Source organism: Colossoma macropomum, unplaced genomic scaffold, assembly GCF_904425465.1.
Source record: "Colossoma macropomum unplaced genomic scaffold, Colossoma_macropomum, whole genome shotgun sequence".
Taxonomy (NCBI): Eukaryota; Metazoa; Chordata; class Actinopteri; order Characiformes; family Serrasalmidae; genus Colossoma; species Colossoma macropomum.
In genome coordinates, this window is record NW_023494807.1 from 18311032 (window position 1) to 18337098 (window position 26067).

The following is a 26067-nucleotide window of genomic DNA, read 5'->3' on the forward strand; positions in this document are numbered from 1 at the left end:
TTAAGGAGTCCTGAGGCAGAAAAATCTGATTAACACAATTTTCCCCTCAATTCAACTGTAATCAGTCACCAAAGACATGTTTGCTTTTTTTAGTTTTGCACTAACGCTGTGAGGCTAATGTAGCTTATTCCCTCTTTGGTTAGCATAGTTTCTGACAGAGTACTATAAAATAGCAAAACTGTGCCACAAAGCTAAAAACAGTTGCAGCCTTAGCATTTTGTGGTGTATCTTGAAGCATGATTTTTTTGTCTTTGTCCATTTTTGTACCATTTTGATACCAATCATACAGTATCATGAGTCACATCATCTCTAATATATAATAATATTTATTTACTGTTATTTAACAATGTGTAATGATTTAGACAAACAGTTTGCATGATGCTAATTAGTGCCTGTAAGCTTCCATTACTTGTTAGCTACATTAGCCTCCTAACTCCAATGCAAAACTAAAGAAGAAGCCTTCAGGCACCAAACATGTCTTGCCTGATCCACTACATTTGGGCTAAGGGGGAATATTGTGCTTATCTGATTTTTCTCTGAGTCCCTTAAGAAAAACAAAAGTAATGTGGCTAATGATTAAAGATTAGTAGAGTGAATGTATTCAACCTATCTGATGTCAGCAAGCTTTCCTTCATTACTAGCAATGATAAGTTTGAATGAAGTATTCTTTTAAAGGTGCAGCGTGTAAGATTTAGTGGCATCTAGTGGTGAGGTTGCAGATTACAATCAACTGATTACCCTTCCCTCACCTTTGCAAGAGTATGCAGGTACATTTTTTGTTTGTCAAGGTACAATGTAAATGTTCCCCTTAAAGGTACAACAGTGGTTTTAAGGTCTAATTGTGTTCCTTAAATAAGTTTTTTTCCAGGCAAAAAGTATGTATTTGTATTTTTTCATAACTTAAAGTTTTGAAACAAATCAATAAAATAAAAAGCCTGGAGACGAGACGGGCTGTGTGGAGTCAGTACAACTTAGAAAATATAATTTCAATGGATTCTGGTAGCCTATGGTTGCTGTCATGTTTTCGCTTCTTTGACAACAGATTCACCCTCCATTGCTTTTTCTTGTGCTAAATAATAAATTTGATCCTCCGTTTCTCAAAATTTGGGTTCTCAAACTTCTCACAACACATAGTGGTTAGTCAGCACCGGCATCGACCACTGTTTCTTCTTCTTTCTTTGTCTTCCAACTGGTGCTATAGCGCCACCAAATTCAAGGTGCTGCTTCACTGTAAAAATGTGAAAGGCACTCTCTAGAGCCAGTGTCTGGTTTGTCCCATCTGGGCTACTGTAGAAACATGGTGGTGCAACATGACAGACTCTGTTGGTAGAGGACCTGCTCCTGTGTAACTGTAAAGGCCTCATTCTAAGCTAACAAAAACACAGCAGTTCATAGTCACAAGTGATTATACACTAATGAAAACATGGTTTTGTATACTGTATTCCATTTTTGCCAGTAGATCCCCTAAATCTTACACACCCTGCACCTTTAAAACATTGGAAGGCTATAAGACTGGAAGGCCATGTGTTTGCTTGTGAGGAATTTTATAAGATTGACAAAAACAAAGCTTTTACTGTTCAGGCAGGGATGTTGGTAAGCTTCATTATTTGCAGTCCACAATGAATAGAACAGAGCTCTATTTACGCTTGAAACGGAATTTGTCCTGCACAGACAAGAGTCCTGGCAAGTCCAGAGAAGTCAGAATTCATACAGATTGTGTGACACTGTGGCTATATTATGTCACTTAGTATTTCGTACAGTTTGAAGTACACTGTATAGCACATAGTATACAAAAACCATTGAAGTCTGTACCTTAGTCTTTACCCAAAGTTCGCCTCACAATAGTTCAGAACAGTTATGTGTCCCTAATATAGTTTCCCAGTTGTTACACCTTTTTTGTACTGTTCCAACATTAAATACACCCTAAGCTGGTAATAACAGTGTTATAACCTTGCAATGCCTTCTTCCTCTGGACTTGGAATAGGGCTGCCTGATACTGTGATTGTTCACAGCAGCACACCATAAAAACATTGTGATTGATGGATATTTACCATTTAATTCCAGCTGGTGTGTATTCAGTATATTCAGTTATATCTCAGCTGTCCTGTTTTTCTCTCTCAGGCTCCGCTGGTGCCAGGACATGCTGGCATGAAGTTCACGGTGCTGGAGACGTTGGACCATATCAAAGAGGAGTTCCAGCTGTTCCAGGCCCAGTACCATAGGTGAGACTTAGCACACAGCAGTGAAACTAACAGAACATTAAAAGTACAGGATGTTATTTGAGGCATAGCATAGTAACGTTAGTATAACCTTCCAGTATACAGCGCTAAGATATCATTGTCATGATGCAGGTTGCTCTGCCCTGCTTGCTTAGACTTCAGAACAACTGAATGAGCAACAACACTAGCCTACTGCAGATTGGCCTACAATTAGGGCTGTTAGTTTAGCTTCCAGAATGCCCGCTGCCCTTTATTCCTGAGTTGCAGGATGTACCACTACTATCTTAAGTAGGATTTAGCGTATCAGACTTAATGCTGTAAGATCACTTGAATGATTGGGACAAGCTACTTTATAACCTGATTCAGGCTATTAGCTAGTGATCCTGTTAGCACATGCTGTGCTAGAGTGATATACGCTAATGTCTTTGATAAGAGCTTCAGGAAAAGTCCTCTGTTCTTTCTTGACTACTTAACTGGGGCATTTTGGCCTAAAGCTAGCCTTTAATATGTTATTTGTCATTTTGTAATATTCTGTAGCGCAGCACTGTGTTACTCAGCCTCATCAGTTTGTATGTTTCATCAGTATGTTTTTTGTCCAACAGTGTTCTCTCACTACAGTAGCCAGCATGCATTACGTAAATGTCATGTAACTATTGAGATAAACTGCAATAAAGAAATTGTGCTACCATAAAAAGCTATTTCAAACAGCCCACCCACAAGTATTAAACAAGTACAAATAGCAAGTAGTCGTTTTTGAAAAGTACCTCCCACCCTCAAGATATATTATCAGAAGGGGGGTTTCCTAGATTTTAAACATCCAAAAATATCTCATTGTAGAAACTGTTGTGGCACAGCTGTGGGAGGCAAGTAGACATATTTACAACGGATAAGCAATGGTTGTCTTTTTTATTTGGCTGGAGTGTCGCTTTAAGTAAAACATTAGTTATTGTTTACTTACAATTTAGTATCTGCTATAAATTGTTTTGTAACTACTATAATACTAATATGGAAGCTATGTAATTCCCTGAATTGGAGTGTGAACCGAACAAGTATGATATATTAATATTTATATATATAAAACAATAAAAATTAAGTAGTATTTCATGATATTTCCCCTACTCCACATGCTATTATGCTGCTAACTTTCATGATATGACATCATGTCTCTGGATAGGCTTTTTCAGTGTTATGCGTTGTGGCGTGCAATAAAAGAAGCCAAGCTAAGAGCAGCTACTCTTGTATATCTTCTCTCTCAGTCTGAAGCTGGAATGTGAGAAACTGGCCACTGAGAAGACAGAGATGCACAGGCATTACATCATGGTGAGTGTTCTTATTGCTATTGTGAATGACCTATAAATGCTGTTATGAGAGGAAGTAAATAAGAGTCTAAGGTCTAATTCAGAAAACAATGTTCTCCTCTTCCCGTAGCCTCCTTTCCCCGCATGGATAGCTCATGTTATTAGGGGTCTGCAGTTTGTATTAAATAAATATTGTAGCTCTTTCTAATTCCAGATAGTGTCTTTCAATTTACAGCCGCATTTCTGCAACTCTTGGAAGTAATCATTAACACTACCATTACATTAGGCTGCAAAACAAGGCATTGATTTGCTAAGTGGAAGAGGGCAGGCAAAGTGAGGGGCTAATTTTCATTTGTACTGGAAACAGAGCACATTTCCAGAGTGTATATATCAACCACATAACTGCGTATTTTTGTGTTTTTGCTCAGTATTATGAGATGTCCTATGGCCTGAACATCGAGATGCAGAAACAGGTAAGCAACTTCGCTGAAATATTAGGTATTAGGCCTGCTGTGTTATTAAATCTCCTGTATTATTAGACCTGCTGTGTTATTAAACTAGTTGTGTTGTTAGGCACTGTTCTTCTTGTTCTTCTGTTTTTTTTTCTTCTTACTGAAGTGACTGTCGTGGATGATATATTGTCTCATTTTTTATTTAGCTTCTTTTCAGTGACACACATTTTCTTTCAAATGAGCATACTAGGTGTGGGTAATATGACAACATTGTATCGTTATTGTGGTAAAGTGTGTCTCAGCATACTTTTCTGAGCATATCATGGATATATTCCATACTTAAAGAACCGTGACCACCATGTTTCATAAAAAAGTGAGTATAATTAGGCCTGTTTAATTGAATTTACAGTTTGTAAAACACTGAATAAAATCATTGTTGGTTTATTATTATTATTATTACTATTATTATTATTATTATTATTATCATAGTAATTTTTAAATGTGGCACTACAGGTTCTATTTTGTCTGTTCCAACTTATTAAATCTCACAAAAACTAAATATCAAGATACATATCGTGTATCAAACTGCCTTAATCATAATATATTTTTGCTGTATCACTCACCCCTAAAGTGCACTTCAGCTATGTTATTTAGCTATTGAAGAAAGACTCATGGAACAGTTTGGAGACTCACTTGGATGAAGAAGCTTATCTCATTCTTGTTGGATGACATCGTCATATAAGCTTTTAAAGCTTCTAATAGGCTAACACTTGTCAGTTTTTCAGACTATGGCCTCAGCCCATTCAAAGAAGAAGAGCATATTATCCAACCAGAGCACTCATTCAGTTCCTCAGTGCTAAAATCAGTTAGTAATGGGCTTCAGTGAGGGCAGAAAACATGGGCTAAGCTTATGTAGCAGTTTCCCACAAGAGTTAAAGGGATGCTCCAGCCAAAATTAAAAATGCAGCCATCGCTCCATCTGCTGTAAACATGACAAATTACATTTTATGGCCGTGCTGCCATCTCTAAGGTGAGATTTTCCAGTTTAGAAACTAAAAAAGCCCCCTTCTGATGGTGTATCTTGAAGGTGGGAGGAACATTTAGAACACGGGGCTTCAAATCATCATTACAATGGAGAGAATGGATTACTCAAACATCAGAAATGACTCATCAAGACAAGAAGCTAAAGGCTACAGTTAGCTAGGTATGGCTATCTGGATGTGTTACCTCAGTCTGGTTCCTTTTCTCTGGGTGAATAGGTAAAAAACCTTACATTGTTACGTCTTGACGTTCCCAAGACACAGCACTGCGTCTACTTGCATCTAACGTTAATCTGAATGTTTACATTAGGCTAACTATTTTGGATTTAAAACTATATATGATAAATCTATCATATTACAGATTGTGAAAAATTTTAAATGATTACTGTGGATGAGCTGCATCATGAAAAAAATGGAGATAAATAGATGTGAATGCTGTCTGTGTAGAGTGGATGGAAGCTAACATCAAGCTAACTGGTAATTCCAACACTGACACTAAGGCTAGCTTGTAGAATCCAGCGCTGAAGATATAGTAGGATAGTGACTGGTTTGTTTTTTATTTTGCTTTAATGAAAAAGAGAAACAACTGCCAGTGGTTTTCAGTTATGAGCTTCATTGTTCAATAAGTTTTCTGCTCACATTAAAATCTGCCCACAAACACACCCTCAACAAGCCATCAACATGTATCAATGTGCTTTTTAAATATTAAGTGCCTCACACATACATGCATATAGTTATCAAACATCTTGGACACTTAAAAAATAAAGTGAGAAAGCTTTTAATCTGGGCAGTAAGTGTTTATTTGCCCAAAAGCACTAATATTAGAATAAATACAAGTAACATTAGTACAATAAATAGTGATTTTTACATGTAATGTTTGCTTAACCATTTCCAAAACCTTCCTTATGGATGCCCAGTATTATTTGTATTTATCATCACATACTTGGTTTGTCTAATCAGTCCTTCATTATGTTGAATCAGGAAATGGCCAGGAATTTAACAAATCTTTGTGATGAATGGGGGCATTACAGTGACTTATGGAGCCAAATGTTGTTCTTCAAGCCACTGGCATAGGCAGAAATATATTTTTGGCTAGGCTTGTGAAAAAATGGGTAGACCAACTAGCATAATAGCGTAACATTTTCATTGGAAAGGCCAGGCCCACCCATACCAACGCGTGTTTACACCCTTGCTTCAGACTAGCTCACAACATATCAACTACTTTTTTGAAAGTCTTGTTACTTTTTACTGTATTATGTTTATTTATGTGTATTTTAATGGTATATGGTGTTTTTACAAGCAAAAAGACACTTACTGCCCAGATGAATATGATTAAATGCAGTACTTAAGTACAATACTATATGCATGCATATGCACACACACACAAACACACAGAGTGGGCTAATCCAGATAAGACCCCTGGTGCTCTCCTCTTTTTCCAGGCCATCTGGATTTGAGGGTGTATGTGGGTCACTGTGGAAAAGCTGTAGAACCGCCTCTGGTTGTGTGTGTTTCGTGTGTCAGAGAGAGAGTGTGTGTGTGTGTGTGTGTGTGTGTGTGTGTGTGTGTGTGTTTGCTTTACTTCACAAGTGAGGGTGTGTATGCATCTTCGATTGAGTGTATTCATCCATCCCTGACTCTGAGATGCTGGTTCACGCTTTGTGGAGCACTGAATGCAGTGAAATGAATAACAGTGTACTGAAGTGTCCACTAGGGGGCAGCAGAGATTGTTTTTCTTACATCTCCAAAGCCTGTGGGTTGTTAAATGCGTATTTCAAAGGCTGCTTTGCTGCTATCATCAGCAGCATATTCCAGGTAATATACATGCATATAGCCCTTCAGAAGGACGCTGACAGGAGCAGTAGCACTCGCTGGTGTGTGCTTGGCCCCCTATTGTCATGTTTACTGTGTCCTCTGCTGGCTGATGAGATTTTCTCTGAGCTCTGTGTGTGTGTGTTTCCCCCTGCAGGCAGAGATTGTAAAGCGGCTCAGCGCTATATGCACTCAGATCATCCCTCTCCTGTCCCAAGAGGTGTGTGAGCGAAACGATTGCTGCACAGACACACATTTACCCACACACAATCATTCGTAGCCCTGCATTAAATTGTTGCTTTCTAAGGGGGCCCACTCTTTCTCCCCCCTCCTTGTGCCTGTTTAGACGTTAATTATTTACAAGAGAGCTGGTCATCAGCAGTCTGATCTCCGCCCCTTTCATCCATCAATATTTCATGCAGCTTTTTTTACCAGGCACATGGAGAGCATCTGGGGATTTTATAGTCATAATACCCTAAAGGAACCCAGTAGGAATAGGAGCAATAGCAGGAAATATGCTTGTTTGTTTGGCTGAACTGAAGTAAACAGTTCTTTTAAAGTTTTATATTAAAGTCCCTCTATCACTGTTGAATAAAATAAATACTAATTTAATGTATTATTTAAGTTTTGTTTACCATTCACTCCCCAATCTAGACAGTCCATATGCAAACTAAGTTGCAAAAACACCTGTTTTGAAGTCATTGTTTTTGTGATGTCAACCATCGCATTTAGATACATACATTGTATGCAAAAGTTTGAACATCCTTAGTCAAATGGCATGTTTTGCTGATTTTCTGAGTGAAAATAAGTAAATAACACATCCTCTACAGTCTCACAGAAACATTAGGTTATGAAAAGGTGTGTACCCTGGGAAAAAACATATTTAGGGTACACAGTTAGACCTTAAAACCATTGTTGTACCTTTGGGGGTACATTTACATTGTTTGTACCATGATTAACAAAACATATACAGCATGGTACTTTTCTTTATGACAGTGTACAGGGAACTTCTGTATGTTTGTATTTTTCTGAAAATTTTAATGTACCGTTTCTTTTTATTTGCTGGTTTGAACATATGTTGACATGTAATTTACCCCCGGATGTTAGATTTGGCAAGTAAACTGTAATTGTGCATTAAAATGTGCAGAAGTGTGTTCTCTGTAGATGTGTTAACTTATTTTCACTTAGAAAATCAGTGAAACAAGTAATTTGTTCAGGGTTGCCCAAACTTTTGCATACCTCTGTATATCTGCCTGTTTTTTAGTTTAGTCTCACCCATTCACATTAGACTTATAAGGAGTGTTTCAGCCCATACTGCATTTTTTTATGAGGCCAGCTAATCAGAACAGAGGTAATTTGCATATACCAGTCTTAAAGGCACAGTTAGAAAAACAGTGTGTCTAATTCTAAGGGTTAAAGAGAGTTTAGAAAATGGTCATGTGAAAATTAACTGCGACATAAACCCACACTGGTATCTGAAGTGGGCATCAGAAGGACACAATAAAATTTGCATTAAAGTAATACGTCAGTATTTTTCTGCCAAATCTCTACCTACCACATCTCTAGCATATGCTCAGTTACCACAGACAGTATTTCCTTGCATTTAGAAACGAACACAAAACCTGTTGACTCAAAATACACTTAAAATAGAAACCAGTGGGAAGAAGTTTCAGCAGCTGCCCATTGGCTTCTGTTATGTGTGCTTCGAGTTAGGTTTATAAGTTGTCTAGCAACACCTTAGCAGCCACCTGGGATATTACAGCAATGGCCTAGCAACACCTAAGCAACCACCTACAATACCAAGCAATGTTACAGCAACACCTTAGCAACTACCTGGGATAGCATAGTAACGGCTTTGTCGAACCAACTTTGTTTGTTCACTGATTTTCCTCTTCTAGTTTTCTATTCTTTTTCTTATTCCTTTAGGTGTCTAACTTATTATCCATGGCAATCGTCTGTGCTACAGATGCCTCAGAGAGAAGTTAGGTTAGAAAAGACAGGAGTATTCCTTTAATGTGAACAATTGCTTATGTTAGAGGGGTTGTAATCGTTTCCCTTTTTGTTATGAGAACACTACCAGAGGGGATGTTTCAGTGGAATTAATTTTCACAGGAACAGGGAACAGACTAACAAGTGTGTTCAAGTTAACTGATGAGCTAAGTGATGATTGTTATCAGAAAATCCCATTTTCTGGTTCTCACTTAAGGTGTTGAGTTATTAAGGGGAGGATTTAACCTACTTGGCACTAATAGGTAGTTGATGTATAATGTGTATCCTAATATGTGTGTGTGTGTCATGCAGCATCAGCACCAGGTGGCCCAGGCAGTCGAGAGATCCAAACATGTGAGCATGGCTGACCTGAACGCCATCATAGGGGTCAGTCACATCCTCCTTTTCATCCACCTGACCAATTACACGTCATCATGCTACTAGCCTTACCAGTCATGTCTGTGATACTGTTTAATCCGTACCAAATCCTCTATGTATAGTATCAGTTTGTTGAATGAATGTGTAGCCCAGAACAGAACTTCAGCTCATCTTCATTTCCAAGAAGTAATAACTTTACCTTTGGTAGATCTGTTTGATTAGCATAACAAGACTTATAAGTCGCAGTATTCATTAAGTGGTCCACAGTTACATGCACGCAGGCATTCTGGTGCGTCCAGCAATTGCTCTGGTCAAATCTGGTCAAAATGAATGTATTACAAAAATATTATAAATATGAACAAGTATTCAGTTCCTATTTTAGATGAAAATAAATTGTAAACCTAAAACTATGTCATGATAAGATAACGTCTCTTTTACGGCTTACATGCAAACTTTTCGCCTTTCTGCGAAATTTGACACTTTGAATGCTGAATATGCCTTTTACATGAATTATGTAGAAAAGTTGTTAACTTTAGTAAAGCGGGAGATGGGGGTATTGGAGGTTCTGCTACCAGCACATCATTCTGAGAGAGAATCCCTCCTCTCCCCTAAATACATCACAGCAGCAGTCCACAGTCATTAGTCAGCCAACCCACAGATATAATATTTCATATTTATAGACCAATCAGAACTAAGATAACGTTGCTGAAAGGTCAGAAGAGAGCCGCGTTCATATTCTCTCTTCTAATGGTGGGTAAAAAAGGTTAACATGCATACATTATTATTGTTAACATCAGAAACAATCAGTTGCCATTTAGTTTGTGTATGAAATTGTTGTAGAACACTTTGTTTAGAGCTAAACGACTGTCTACGAATTACATCACAAAATAGCGATCATCAGGGCCCAAGAACCGTGTGCCATTATGGAGCAAGTAGAAAGAATTTTTAGAATGGCCTCTATTTATAAAAGATGTGGGGTCTCAAAAAGATGCGTGCCAAATTTCATACATATTGACTATTTAAACTTGCTATGGTAAACAACCAAATTTGCTATGGAAATAAACCAAAATGTTTAGAAAATTATATTTGGAAATGATTTGTAGTTGCATAGTCTTTAAACTTAATGAACTAAATAATTCCATGGCAGTTACTCCTGCGTTCTTGTCTCAGAGTGTGCGAGAGTTTAATGTTTAAATCACTAAATTGGAATGATGCCACTGCATCCCGCGACAGGGGATTAGTTTCTGAACTGTTCACTTACTGCTCATGAGTTTTCATGTCTGTTATGTGCTGTATTCTTAAAAGCCTTAAGACCCAAGCTTTAGCATTAGCTAGAAAAGTAACTAAATAATAGACGTGGGCATTTCAGTCAAAGCTGATATTCGAATTTGTAAAGCATTATTACTAGAAAACTACTAGAAAAATGTAATTAGTTTCACCTCATACCTTTAAGATGGAAAACAGTGTGCTTGTGAAGAGTAAGTTAGCTCATGCCAAACCTGATGCATTTACTATGATGTCAAAAATAAAAAAAAAACTAAAATTTAAAATCATGTACAAGTAGAGTGCAAAATGACCTTAAGCTTGTTGTTTTATGTCACTTTTCTGCAATACGATTTGTCACTTTTAGGCAGTGTCTGTGTGGTAGCCTTTAGACAGCTGCAGTAGTCCTTCCTTCTTTGGACTATGCAGATTAGGGTTGAGATATGTTGAGATTATACCTGTTGTAAAAATATCATATGGATCACTTTCATAAGTCTTTTGCATCTGAGCTCTTGGTGACATTCTCCCTCTCAATCTGTCTCCCCACTGAAGCAACAACAACTGCAGCATCTTTCCCATCATGCCCCAGGCTTCTCCCTGACGCCACACCCCTCAGGTTTGTCTCTGGGAGCAGGGGGTCTCATGGCACTCCCAGCGGCCTTTCCCTTCCCACCACACCTAGCGCCTAAAGATGACATCGCTCACCCTGAATCTCTGGATCCTAGAGGTAAAAAACAAATTGATGTTGATTTATTGATCACTGTCGTAAGAAAACCTTGTATCTCCAGAGCTGCAAGGTTATAGGAGAAGGAAAAAAAACATCCTTGACCTCATAAGCAGCCAATTAAATTCTCATAACTGTAAAACTTCTGTTTTCTTAGGTAATATACAATACTGTGCAAAAGTCAGAGATCATACTTTCGTTTATTTGATACTGTGTTTAATATCAAGTGTAGCTGTATTTAGTTTGTCCATCGTTTACTTTTGTGCACCTACAGCCACTTTAACTCTTTTGTCCTTCCAATCTTAAAACCAACCAGTTTCATCTGTGTCCTTCTAACAAAAGCTGCTTCCAAAGCCGTCACTTACATTATGTTCCCCTTTAAAGAGACACGTCACACAAACAACTACCTAAAAACACCTGGGCTGCCTTATCTTTCTCATGTACATCTTAAATGGCTAAAGGAGACATTTCTAAGGAGGTTAGATGTAAGATAATCATGTTTGAAGAAGGAGAAAGTCAAAGGATAATACAGGAAAAACAGAAGATTTCAAATGTAGAGTTTAAAAACAATTAAAAGATGCAGATGAAATGGGACTCTTAACAACCATGCAAGAGCTGGTAGACCATCAATCAATCAAGCTCCACTGTTGATTCAGATCTGAAAAAATCCACAGGTGTTTCTGTCCATCCTTCCACTGTGAGAAGACTCAACACTGGGAGTCTAAGTATGTGTAGCTGTCAAGAAGCTTAGAAAAGGAAATGGTCAAAAAAGGAAATCTCCACTGGACATCCAAACTGGACATCTGAGATGTGGAGTAAGGGGTTATGGACTGATGAGTCTAAATTTGTTTGGGATTGCTTGGATTGTGAGAAGCAGAAGATGCAACCAACTCTAAGACTGAACTTTGGAGGAAAAATATTCCTGCGGATTTCTTGGAAAAACTGAAGGCGAGTCTCTTAAAGTGTTGGATTAATCACGGACACATTTTTTTGGCAAGCCTCGACCCATCCTTGCTTATAAAAAGATTTCTTTTAAAAGCTGAAAGCAAGTCTCCTGAAAAGAATGGAAGAAATGGCTTTAATCTAGACAAAGTGTGGACACACTAAGTAGAGAAAAAAATATATTCAACCATTATGTCTCTCTGGTTTTCTATTAAATGTATGTTTTAATGGTCATTTTGACTGGAAATTATATAAATGAAAGGGTGCTCTGACATTTGCACAATACTGTAGTTGCTATAATGATTATATACAGTTAGTTAGTTTAATAACTAAATAATAAGCGGATGTTTTAAGGGATTAACATAGCAATGTACAGGAATGTGAATAGCCAGGGGATTTTAAAGTGTACTCTTGGACTATTTCTGTTGGTCAATTTGTCATGAAATTTTTACACATTGCAATGCACTGCTGTCATTTTCAAACGAAAGTAATGGAGTTACAAGGTTTTCTTATGATTAAACATATGATAAAGATAAAATAGCATAAAATATGAGTCATTTGAACAGTCCAGATAACTCTAAAATTGTGACATATGAATGTGTAACAACCCTTTAAATAAAAGCTCAAAACTTCCTTTATTGTTCTAGATGGCGCACCAAATCGGGTGAGTATCATATGGTCACATACTTTAGTGTGAATGTCTGAGTGCAGATGAATGACTTGCATTAGGGATAGTTTGGCTGTGTTACTTATATAAGCTGGGCATTCTGCCTTGTGAATTGCCCTGTATAATGCAGCTCTAGTCTATAGCCTCTTATTGATTTTATGTTTTATGTATGTGTGTGACTGCTTGTGCAATGAGTCTGCGTCCCCACAGGGCAATCAGTCACTGAGCTAAATGGAGCTTGCATGGCTTTAGGGTTTATTTCAGCACTATGCTGCTTAGATTGTTTATTCATTTATGTGCAGTTTTCCATTGGCTATTACATTGAAGTGGCAATGTGTGAGTACTGTGTGTGCTGCAGGTGGTCATATGTTGTTACCCCATTATAGAATCGATCAATGCAAAAGTTTGAGAGCAAGACTTTGTAAAAATAATCATTATTCATAACTTATTTATCATTAGGTTTACAAAGCGATTCATAGCATTCGAGACTAAAGATTAGTAACTGATTAAGAATAAGCCTGCAAGAGGTTAGGTCAGATGTGTTGAATTAATGAAGAATTTGACTTTGTAAAGACTTTATAAAGAATTATTAAATGGCTAATGTGTGTGACTGTTATCAACAAACAGTGTAAAGGATTCTCCCATAGAATATGGAAGAATAAGTACAGTAACTAGATCTTAATAAACATGTTTTGTTAGTTGTTGGCAAATTATTAGTTTTTTTTTATTTAAAAATCACTGCTTGCTTCCTTACTTTTGACCTGTGTACAGTCATATGCAAAAGCTTAGGTGCCGCTGGTCAAGTGATGTGAAAGTGAAAATAAATTAACACATCCTCTACAGAGAACGCACTTCTGCACAGTTTAATGCACAGCTAGTGTTTATTTGCTGAATGTAACATATTGGAAAAAAATGAAAACCTCTGCAAAAGTTTTGGCACATTTTATATTTTATGTTGTATTTTTCTAACATGTTAAACTCAGCAAATAGGTAGACGTTGTGCTGTAAAATTTGCCAAAACCTCCATATTTGTGGTTTGTAGAGCTGTGGCTCCCCATTCCAGTCCTGTCGACTGAACACTGCACGATTGTGTTCTTTGTCTCATCAAGTTCCCCTGATACAACTAATTAACTAATAAACAAGCGCCTTGTTGGTGCAGTGAAGTGTGTAGAGTAGCATAAACACAACAATGTGTGGAGCATAGGGTAGCTGGAACAGGGATTTGGGACCCCGGCTGTGTGTGCTGTCTGCTTATTTTTCACAGTCTGCTTACCTTTTTCTGACAGTGTAAAGGGGTTGTTAACTTATTTTCACTATTTCACAAAATCAGCAAAACATGTGATTTGACCAGGAGTGTTCAAACGTTTGGGTAGTGTGAGTCTACTATGTAGTAGTCCTGGGGTATTGATATCGTTATGTAGTGATTATGACCTGTCATCATATTGCTTTTCAGTTTCAGCAATGCTGTGTCGCTATGTAACTAAATATAATGAACAAATATATAAATGCAACACTTTTGGTTTTGCTCCCATTTTGCAAAAGTTTGATAAAAAAATCCAAAAATTGGTGGCACACCTGATGCTAATGCGGGAATTCTGTTTCATGACACTGTTTTTTGCCGAGTTTCACTAAAATCTTTTCAGTAAAAACTGTTGTGCTTACATTTTATTCATTGTACATAAGATAGCAGTGTGTGTGTTGCTGAGCTGCTTGTTTCTAGCATTTTAATTCTATTTTGTGCACTTTTTACTTTATGTACAATGGTATAGGAATATCTCAGTGGCAGGCAATTGCTTAACAAAGTTTTTGCCATCAGACAGATGTTTAGATTTAAACCGATATTTCAAACTGATATTTGATGGCATATTTGTTCTCCAGAAGAGCAGAATGTTTAAGTGATGCTGGGTGACTCTGCTAAAATACCTACACTTTATTTATTTTACTGCATTTGTAGCCCTACATGAGTAAATGTTATGTTTCTCTGTAATGCTAATCCAGGTAGATTGAGTCTCAATTTCTACCTTTTTATATGTTTATATATCAGCATTGACCGATATACACATGAAAAATATCTGATAGCGTCATCGGCACACAAATCCTATATCAATGCATCAATAATGTAATTTACTATGTACTTCAGACTGTGTTTAAAGTACAGTTTAAAATCCATAAAAAATCAAGTAACCAATAACTTTCCATTCTGTAAATATGGTTACTGTGTAGTTTACATTTACTCTTTCAGTACTGTGTGAGGTTCCCTTCAATGTTATTTTTAAGAGGAAGAATTCAGAGCAAAACTGTTTAATCAGAGCAAATTAATGCATATTTAAATAAATATTCAACATTTTGATATTGATTTTAATAATTATTGCCTGGAACTATAATGTAGTTGCATACGTTTGGCCTGTGTATGTATATGTAGTTGTGTATATATGGTATGTATTGTGAAGTGTTGGATATGTAAATGATACATACTGTATACATAATACATATGCAAAAGTATGGACACCCCTGGTCAAATTACATGTAAAAATAAGTTAACACACTTCTGCACATTTTAATACGCAATTGCTGTTTATCTACTGAAATTAGCATACTGGGGAAAAATGAAATGTGGCCTGTGCAAAAGTTATTGCACATTTTATATCTTGTGTTTTTTTTAACTCAGCAAAGAAATAGATACTAAAATTATTTAGATTATTATTTAGAAATTATTTAGAAAATGTCAGATTTACATTTGTTCCCTGTAAAAGGATGTAATAAGTTATTTTCTCTGAGAAAATCAAGACATCACAGAACAATTTAAGCAGGGTGTTGAAACTTTTGCATATGGCGGCAATAGTAAGCTGTGCAAAGTGGGCAGTACGTGCTTATGTGTGTTGGACAGGGTTTTGCGGACTTGTCTGCAATGGGTCAGTCAGTGGGGCAGAGGCTGCCTCTGTCTCTGACCTGCCCTCCTGAGACTGAAGCTGACAGCAAGAGGAGCAACACGGAGGAGAAATCCAGCATTAACACACCACGGGTAAAGCTCTGTCTCTCACACACACACACACACACACACACACATCCACCCTCTCGGCCACACGCTCACACACTTAGAGACAGTCATCTTGATGATGGCGCAGTGGGATTTGCCCACTGGCGCAGTTTTCCAGACAAACACTGTGCCACATCCTGGACTGAATTATACAGTTCGCTGTGATTCATCACTGTTCATATTTAGACTTTTTATTTGCACGGGAAATCGTTCGTTTAACTCCAGTAAGTCCAGATTTACTTTTGTTCAGATAACTTCCAGTCAAAATGGTCATTAAGTGCAGTTTATGAATTTTCCAGGAGATATTTCTGAGGAGATTTGATATAAGATAATTCACTTGCACAACAAATGGGAAAGTCAAAGGAAAATAGGTGCAAAAAAACAGAAGCTTCCAAAAGTAGAGTTCAGAAAATGATTTTTATCTTTGAGAGAGAGGAGAAAATCAAACTTCAGATCTGAAAACATCCACAGGTGTTTCTGTCCATCCGTCCACTGTGAGAAGACAGCTCAATGTAAAAAAGAAGATTTGCAAACTTTAACAAAGAAGCTGCTGGTGTTCTCGGATCAGTGCACTGACCACCCCAGAGTCCAGACCTTGACATCTCAGCATTTAATGTGTTTTGGATTACTTGGAAAATGCAATCAAATTTTAAGACTGAACTTTGGAATTGTGGAAAAATTTCCCTGCAGATTTCTTTGTAAAACTGAAAGCAAGTCTCTTAAAGTGTTGGATTAATCACTGACACATTTTTTGGCAAGTCTCGACCCATCCTTGCTCATAAATTGGATTTCTTTTAAAAGCTGAAAGCAAGTGTCCCAAAAAGAATGGAAACTGTAATGAAGACAAAGAATGGACACACTAAATACTGAAAAAAACCCAATTCCAAAAAGTAGTGAAATGCTACAAAACATGATATTTGATATTTTATCTTTTTGTGTCTATATATACTCAACCATCATTAATTTTTTTTTTCCAAAAAAGAGGAATTTTTGCCGTTCTTTTGTTTTACATGTCTGAACTTGCGTTTGTGGATGCAGTGATTTTTTTTTTTTTTTAACGCAGTGCTGTCTGAGTCAAGGGTCACAGGCGTTCTGTCCTGCACTCTAGAGGGTGAAATACTGAAGGTCTTTTCAAATGCTTGTTGAGGAACGTTGCTTTTAAACTATAGATTTTTTGGCATAGTGGCAAGACTTGACCCATCCTTGCTCATAAAGGACTAGCTATTTCCTGAATGCTCCTTTTATACAAAGGCATGTTTTCATGTATTGATTTTATGATTGCATGATTTCATTTCTTGCATAGGAGGTTTTTTTGAATATTCACAATGTTTCTAGTCTTAAATGGTCCCTGTGCCAATTTTATTGAAACATTTTGCAGACATCAGCTTCAAAATGAACATACATTTACTAAAAATTATTGTTCAAAAGATAAAACTACATATTTTGTCTTTATAGTGTTTTCATTTAAATGCAGCTCAAAGTGGATTTACAAATCACTGCTTTCTGTTTTTATTTATTTGTACTTAATGGCTGTTTTGACTAAAAAGATCTCACACAACAACCAAAGCTTTTTTGTCAAATTGAAATCATAATAAAATATCTCCTCTTCTACTCAGGTTTTTTGCCTCTTTCAGTGAGAAATAATAAAAAATACACACATGCTTTTCTTATTGGCAGCAAAAACTGCAACTTCTGTCGTCAGAAAATTGAGAACACAGTATTTACCACCCACTAAAAATGTCAGTGCTAATAATGTGTCATGTTCACAGCTCCATAGACAGCTAAGAGCTGGAGTGTCAGTATACTTTAAATTAGTATTTAATTTCATTGTGTTCGTTTGAGTTTCAGTGCAGCTAAATATCACTAGCTCATTTTAGTGAAGCCACAGTGCAGTGTGATTTCTTATATAATCATATACACGCTGATGACGCAAGAAGTGATGGCATTTTGCATCTTCCCTTAGGAAAGTGAGGTGGACAAGAATGAGGACAGTCTGAGGCAGGACAGCTCTAAAGAGGTATGGCCTGAATGTTTCTGCCTCTTTCTCTATGGCCTTGGCCTAGCATCAGCATTGTGTCTGTATTTAATGCCCCAGTCAGGAATTGCTGCACTTGGATAGTTTCAGTGCTTACAGTTTCTTTTCTAAAATGTCAGGTCGGGTTCGAAATTCACATTTGGGTTCACAGCTCACCTCCCGCTTTTTCCCCCTTACTGTAGTTTTTCTCCTTACTTTATCCTTCACTACTTTCTGTACCGTAAATCATTTTTTAATCTGGCATGCTGGAGTCACCCACTCAGCACCGAGGTCTGCAAGGCCCACGCTCATGAGAAAACCAGACATAAGCAGTGGATTGATTCAGGAAAGTAGAGTTTAGTGCAGCCAGAATGGTTGATTTCTTTGACCATAATGTCTGTCATGTTCTACGTAACATGTTCCAGTTTTAGTATTAAAGAACTGAAAACTAACATCTCACTATATCAGCACCACGCAGAGAACAGCACAATATGAAGAGTTTATTCAGACTAAAAATGTTTTTCAAAAGCGTTATTTGATTAATTAATTTGTTGGAGTGGAATTTAAGCTATATATATATATATATATCATCATCATCATCGTCGTTAACCACTTAGTCCAGCTAGGGTCACGGTTATATATATATATATATATATATTTAGTTAGTAGTTAGTTAGTTGTACAACTTTTGTCAGTTACTTATTTTGTCAATTTCAGACCATGATAATATGAGTCAAGTTTGGTTCAGACTGAAATTTGTCAAGCACAGTTCAGATTCAGACTCAAAATATAGTTCTGCATGTCAGTTTGGGTCGGGCTTGGTTTAAAGCACTAACAGTCTGTCTCTGAAAGATGTTTGTAACGTGTGTAGATTTAAGGCAGTATTTATCTAATGTTTAAATTTTCCCTCTATTAAAAATGTGAAGAGGAGTTTCAGCTGTATTGTAATGACAGTAGTGACTGTGATTGTTGGCTGGTTTATGGTTAATATCTCTCCTCTCCTGTTTATTGGCCTGGAAGAAGAGCGTATCTCCAGCTGGAGCATCTCCTAGGTCAGCTGATGGAAATGGCCTGGACGGCTCTCCGATCCAGCGCAGGAATGTTTCCAGAGAAGCCCACTCACCCTCCTCCCCCTTCCCCCACCCACACACACCTGCCCACCGCAAGAGCCCCAGCCAGGTACACACTGCAGGCTACATAAGAAATACAATGTACAAGGCAAAAAATAGCACAACTAGTTAAAGAGGAATTCCACCCGTTTTTCCAAATTAAGCATAAGATGTTGAGATGTAAACAAAGTCGTTCAGAGTGGTTTGACATTTTCTTTATGATGATAGAAATAGGAACTTGGGATTGCGATATATAAAAAGCGCAGAATATATAGATATTATAGGTACTATACGACGCTGTGTGAGCAACTCAAAAGCATGCACTGACTGGCTACATGTCTCAGGAAGAAAACATGTTTTAGCCTTTACCCCAACCCTCAGGTGGGAATTAAAGGTCGAAGACTTTAATACAGTAAATAAGATTCAAAATGTGTTGTCCACTCCACAGCACACACAACACCTATATGGAAACTATGCTACAAATACAGCCTGTTTTGAATTAATTGTTTTTGTGATGTCACAAAAGCCAGTGCAATTTCATATATACACCTATTCAGCCGATAGCAGTTGAGCTTTGCCCCTTCATGCTAAAGTGATCAGGAGTGTTTTTTTGACTGAGGCAGTATACAGGGCAGCCAATCAGAACTGATCTGAAAACTCATTTGCATCAGTCTTAAAGGCACAGTAACAAAATGTAGCCTGTTTAATTTTGAAGGATAAACAGAGGTTGGGGAATGGTCATGTAAAATCTGTTGTGACAGCTTTTGGTATGTACACCTTATGGTAAAAAATTAATAAAATATTAAATGTGCCATAACTTTTGCACCAGCCACATTTCATGTTGTACATATTTTTCAATATGTTAAATTCAGCAAATAAACAGTAATCAAGCATTAAAATGGTCAGAAGTGTGTTCTCTGTAGAGAGTGTGTTAAGTGTTAACTTACTTTCACTTAGAAAATCAACAATACTTTTGCATGTGGCTTTTTAATCAGAAATGTTATAAGTGAGGGTACAAGAAAAATGTAGGCTATGGGCTCTTTAAGACTCTTCTCTTTTAATATTAGAGAGAAAACTGGGGGAAAAAAAAGCCAGAAACAGCATCAAATCTGAATCTGACACATAAGACTAGTGGTACACTAACATATATAAAAGGTCTTGGAGGATTACAGCACAGCTTGGTGATTTGCCTGCTTGTACACATCTATTAAACCTGCAGACTAAGTTGACTCAGGTGTGTTTAAGCAGGAAAATCACCAGACCGTGCCTGACACTTATCCTCCGAGGCCCCAGCTCATGACTTCTTGTGTAAGCTGTTAAAATTCTGGAATATTACCACTGCAAGCGTTACAGATTTAATTAGGTTGTTTTCTAGATTGCAAACTATTTCCTCTCTCTGCTTCTTTTAGGAGGAGAAGGCTCGCTCTCCCCCTCAGTCTCCGTCCCGGGACACTGTGTCTCCAGGCTCTGCTCCTGCCCCTCCTCCTCCACCTCCTCCTGCTGCCCGGCCTCTCTCTTCCCCAGCACGCGCTCCCTCTCCTCCTGTTCAGCACTAGGTGAGACTCCACATGCCCTCATTTCTTTGTTGGTAAAGTAAATATTACCAGAATCTATCATAGATCAGCATCTCACTATTCAGACGTTTAGGAGTTTTTAATAATATAAAATCAGTTTGGATGCAGACCAGAGTGATTCTAATATGCTCATCCTGTGCAGCTTCACAGGATTTGTGTCCAGAATGGTGAGTCGTATAGGACTGTGAAATGATTGAAAGCTGTATAGCATTGATAATAAAATTAATACATCCAGAATTCATCACATTTTAAAAGTGGAGATCAAATTTCAAGACAGATATAATATGAATGTAAGCAAATAATTACAGTGTATTATCATTGCATTCAGTTCTGGTTCACAGAATACTTGAAATATTGAATAAAATATCTAAAATATCTTTTTGTGTATAGTTTGATATTTAAATCCACTCTGTATGAGTTATTATTGTGTATAAAATAGACATTGTTAATATGACAAGTGATTCCAGACTTTGCACACTACTGTATATTTGCTAATATTTGCTATATTGACTAAAACACAATAGCTTTAACTTCTGGACACTTTTTTTCATACATCTAGTCAGGAATGCCTGGGAAAACTTGCTGTTCGTATGAAGAAAGTGTGCAAAGTTTTTCTTTTTTTCTCTTTATAAATGTACGGAGGCCGAGAGAGGACGGAGGTAAAAGTGAAAATGAATTAGAGTGAACATTTTGCAGTTTGTACGCATGTTTCTTTTATTTGTGGTCACGATTTATTAACTTGTTCACATGATTAACAGTTCGTTCTCTTGTTTATTTTTAATCTTGCATACGTTTTCTTTACTTCGTGGGTACGTTTTTTTTTATTTGTGATCTCGATTTTCTAATTCGTTCTCTCGATTTTTTCTTTTAATCGTGCTCATGTTTTCTTTTTAATTGAATGCACGTTGTTCGTTTTTTTTGATTCGTGCACAAAGCAAAATAAATGTAGTAAATACAGCCTGTGTTATTTGTCCTGCGCAGAAGTAACTATCAACTCCCTGAGACTGTCTGATGGGTTTTGATGTGTTAGATCGATGAGGTAATGGACAGAGATGCTCATGAGGTTTAATTTTGATTTGGGGGGTCATGAAGACTCCTCTTCACAGCAAACGGCCCACAGATTCATCAGTGCAGCTGCAGTTTGGTGGAGAAATGAAGGAAAGCAATAAACTACAATCACAATATTCTCTAAACTGCACTTTCTAATCATTATATTTAACAGAGATATAGACGCAGTGCGGCCGCACAGCCCTGTTTCTGCTCTGTGTCGAGCTGCGGTGTTAGAGATCATCACACAATTACAGGAAGAACGATCAGCGTCAACGTTTCAACAAACTCAAATTAAACACACAGAAACATTCATGTGGGATGAGGTCATTATCTCATCAGTCTGACACTTTAAAACCTGTCAGTCTCAGGGAACTATTAGCTTCTGCACAGGACAAATAACACTGGCTGTATTTACTACATTTATTTTGTTTGTGCACAAATCGCACAAATGTGCACAGAAAAAACAAACAACGTGCATTCAATTAATAAGAAAACGAGCACAATTGAAAGAAAACAAGAGAACGAATTGTTAATCGTGACCATGAATAAAAGAAAATGTGCGTACGAACTGCAGAACGTTCACTCGAATTATTCATTTTTTTTACCTCCGTCTCCTCTGGGGCTCCGTATGAATGTGCTGTTGTTTGTGCTTTTTTTTAATAGTCAGGAAAAGCCTTGAATAGATTTCTTTTCCAAACACCAATCAAAAATGAACAATGGAACAGGAAGGAAAAAATAGCATGATGGGCTTTTTTTAGTTTTTAATCACTTTTGATGATTTTTTCTTCAAAATATACTTTTTTGTTTAATATGTGAAGTTTTTGCAAACTTGCTCAACAATTTATTTCCTTATTTATTCTCATGACATTAATTGCAGCACACGTGCAGTTTGGATTGTTGTAGAAGAGAATAACTCCTTGCTGCAGTGATTTTCAGTTCTTGTTTCCTCAGCAGTTTCAGACTCCAGCCTCTTTCTCACGAAGTGTAATTCATGCTTCACCGGACTGAAATGGAAAAATTCACTTGCCGCTGCACAGCTCAATTTTGGCCTGTGTGAAATATGCTGTTGCCATATTTGTCCTGTTTGTTCTCAGGACCCACTCCGCTCCGTGGAGTGAGACGGGTGGGAGACGACGTGCCCCCTCCCCCACCCACCCTACCCAGCACACAAAGGCTCCGTCCCAGAATGCAGTGGGCTCAGGCACCAGGTGCCTGGTCAGGAACTCCGCATCTGCCCACTGACTCTCTGAGCCGCACCGTGAGCTTTACGACATCTGCGTCCAACACACTGCAGCGCCGCCTCTGAGGCACAGCTCAACAAGCCAATCAATCAGCTGTTACAGTGACTGACAGGTTTCTCAGCCAATCAGGCAGCTGGAGTGCTGTGGCCAAGCTGAGCGTTTTGGTGAGTTGATGGGTTCGCCTTTGTTTAATGTGTCAGCGCTGGGGCGATAGATCTCACAATTAAATGTAGTTTTTGTAGAGGTCTCTCTGACGTAAGGGTGGGCAATATGACAATATGTTACATTGTTATGCACTTTTCTGAGTGTATTATGGGTATCGTTAATACTTCTAGAGCACTGAACAACTGCATGCATCATAAAAAATTAGGAACGGGACCACATATTCATTTATTGATAATTAATTGATAGGTAGAATTGATCCTGTGAGTGGTTGTCACACCATCAGAAACACGATTTTTCATTCTTAAAGGGGAATTCCACCCGTTCCAATTCCAGTTCTGTTCTTCTAAATATCTGCAGAATTAACTGGTTAAACTATAGAAAACAGATTCAGAGTGGTTTGTTGTGAAATGCGCCGTTCTAGAGAAACAGAGTCAAAGTGGTGGTGATAGGAACCAGACGTCAGCCTCCAAAAGCTTATACATGAAATGCTTATATATACACTGCAACATGCAGAGCATTCTAAGGCAAAATAGTCACCAAAGAAAACGTATTTTTTCAGATTTACCTCTATTTCACTGTTATCAACATTACATGTAAGAACTCAGAAGAACTGCAGATTTGCTGGTAGCTTTGGATAATAAATAAAATGGCTATATTCCTGTTGTAGACAGAGTCAGTAAGTTTCTCTACAGTGAATCATTTCACACCAAACCACCCTGAACGACTTTCTTTACATCTCAGCGACTGAAATGCAAAAATGTTGAAAAATTGATGCCATTTCTGTTTATTTTTAGTCTAATGTTTAGACGTCTCTAGTTTTAGGGATGAAATAAGTGGATACGCTGTCACTACTCTTTTACACTTTTTATTAAACCATCATGGGACGAATACTAAAAGAAGAAAGGGATCCTTTGAACAGTAACAGCCATAAAAGTATCATTTTGGTTTGGCTGGTGTGAACCAAAGACACAGAGACACAGGAGCTGTGTGTGACAGACCTTGAAGTACTGCTTTAACTGGTACCATTAAAATGAGCAGTAATTATAGACTAATGTAAAAGACAGCAGTACTGTTAACACATGCGTTTACTAAACTTGTTCTGACTTGTTTTTTGCCTGTAAAACTGTGAAAAGGATTTATCACCCCCTCTGACACAAATAGAAACTGTGCACAGTATTGTTACTGTAAAATACCCATAAAATACCCAGTTTTAAATTAGGGCTGGGCAACATGAAAGTGTTTTATTCTGTTGTGGTAAAATTAAATTACAGTGTGCTTTCCTGAGCATTTCATGAATATTGTCTGTACTGAAAGAACACTGACCAACTGCGTGTTTCATTACAAAGCGAGTTAAAGACAGGCCTGGATATTTGCATTTAGTGCTGTGCAGTATGTTAAATGTTGAAGAAAAATCATCGAATTCATAGTTTTTAATAGTATTAAGTGTGGCACTACCGGTGCGTTCTGTCTGTGCCAACTTATCACTATTTTTTTGAGGTTTGATACTGTCATGTATCGTCAATGTCTTCAAGTATTATGATGATATATTTTTGCTATATATTATTATATCACCCAAAATTGAAATAATAAAAATATTAATATTTATCAATGATTTTCTAATGTAAAATTGCTTATCATTCTAGCCCTATAAAAAGACAGATTTGGACCAATCATAGAAAGGAAACAGCAACCATTGTACAGTAGCTGCATACACTTCATAGCAATAAGCAGCTGATTAGGCAGCCCTTCATTATCTAAAGAATTGATTTACATCCATTGTTTGATTTTTCATCCTGTTCCTTCTTAGTTTATTTTTTGTTGAATAAAAAATAAAATAAAAATTGTAAAAAACTCATTTTTTGTGTTTATATGGACCTGCTGAACTCCAAAAGTCCAAAACTAATGTTTTATATATATTACATATCATCCACCTTAACTCTTATGGATGCTTTATAGTTTTTTTTTCCCCCCAAATGATTTATAATATGTGCCTAATGTTTTTCTTCTTTCTTTCTGTGCTTCAGAGCAATTGGAAAAAAATCCTGTTGATCCTCCGCAAACATGGAATGCAATGAAATGAACATGGACTGGGACCCTTAAAAGATTTCAGAGGCTGGACTTATGTGAACAGATTCTAAAGACTGCTGGTGAGCTGGACTGGACTGTCCTTGCTGAAGAAGAAATGGACCTTTATATACTCACTTGGAGTACCAGCACCCTAAACAGACAAACTTCAATGGGCAGTTCAACAGTAACAACTCCGTGCGACTTTGCTATTATTTTGTAATTGCATCATTTTTGCTAGGATTCATATACACCTTACTCTTTCACATTGTTTTTACCTTTGATAACACTTAATGCCATTGCTGACACTGTTCTGTAACAAGAGATGTACGTACACTCTGTATTTTACCTCCTTAAGTTAGTAAACGAGCATAAACCAACTGAGGACTGTTACAGCAGATTGTAGAACCTGGGGAGAATGAGATCACTGTCATACCAAAATAGCAACTTTAACATAATGTGCTTTTATTCCAGGTCATTTTGGACCATTTATAGTAGTCCATTCTTCATTAAATATGTACACAATGCAAAAGGCAGCTAGCATTTTCAGAAGGTGTAAAAAAAAAAATAAACCAAAAAGTCTGGTACAAGGTTTTGATACAGTACACAACTGTAACTCACTTTACTCTTACATACTGGTTTGGTTGACAGTTGCCATTCACTTACTGCGATCAATACGGTGAATTACAGAAGCAATATGTAATTATAACGTCTCGCAGCCTGGAAAAAAATGAGCATCATGCTGCATCCTAACAGCAGTTGCCACAAGGGGGCAGCACTGTCAAATCCATCCAGCACATTGTTTTCTTACAGATGCTGGTGGTCATAAGCATTTGGTCTTTTTTTTCCTGCTGAATAGAATAAACAATAACAGTTACAACAATTCTAGAGAGAATACACCTTATTTATTATTATCAGTTATTAGACCCGTCATTCTGCTGCATCGCTTGCAGGGAATATGCTGTGCTGTGGTTTTCCAGAGCATGAGTCACAGGGGCCTACGTCATAAGGCAAGAGAACCAGTATTAC

The 26067-nt window shown here is 37.3% G+C and overlaps 1 protein-coding gene across 2 annotated transcripts in view; it reads left to right on the forward strand.

Moving 5' to 3' along the window:
- tle2c (TLE family member 2, transcriptional corepressor c) overlaps positions 1 to 25883 on the forward strand; it is a 36104-nt gene extending 10221 nt beyond the window's left edge. The window contains exons 3-15 of one of the 2 annotated variants that reach the window (XM_036556508.1): positions 2122 to 2222; positions 3476 to 3539; positions 3946 to 3990; positions 6979 to 7041; positions 9123 to 9197; positions 11004 to 11178; positions 12765 to 12781; positions 15672 to 15806; positions 17785 to 17838; positions 18856 to 19014; positions 20354 to 20500; positions 22663 to 22973; positions 24999 to 25883. In XM_036556508.1, the coding sequence (XP_036412401.1) occupies positions 2122 to 2222; positions 3476 to 3539; positions 3946 to 3990; positions 6979 to 7041; positions 9123 to 9197; positions 11004 to 11178; positions 12765 to 12781; positions 15672 to 15806; positions 17785 to 17838; positions 18856 to 19014; positions 20354 to 20500 (1035 nt within the window). In that variant the 3' untranslated portion in view covers positions 22663 to 22973; positions 24999 to 25883. The remainder of the gene's footprint in view (positions 1 to 2121; positions 2223 to 3475; positions 3540 to 3945; positions 3991 to 6978; positions 7042 to 9122; positions 9198 to 11003; positions 11179 to 12764; positions 12782 to 15671; positions 15807 to 17784; positions 17839 to 18855; positions 19015 to 20353; positions 20501 to 22662; positions 22974 to 24998) is intronic. The other variant, XM_036556509.1, reaches the window with a different exon arrangement.
- The last annotated feature ends 184 nt before the right edge of the window (positions 25884 to 26067 follow it).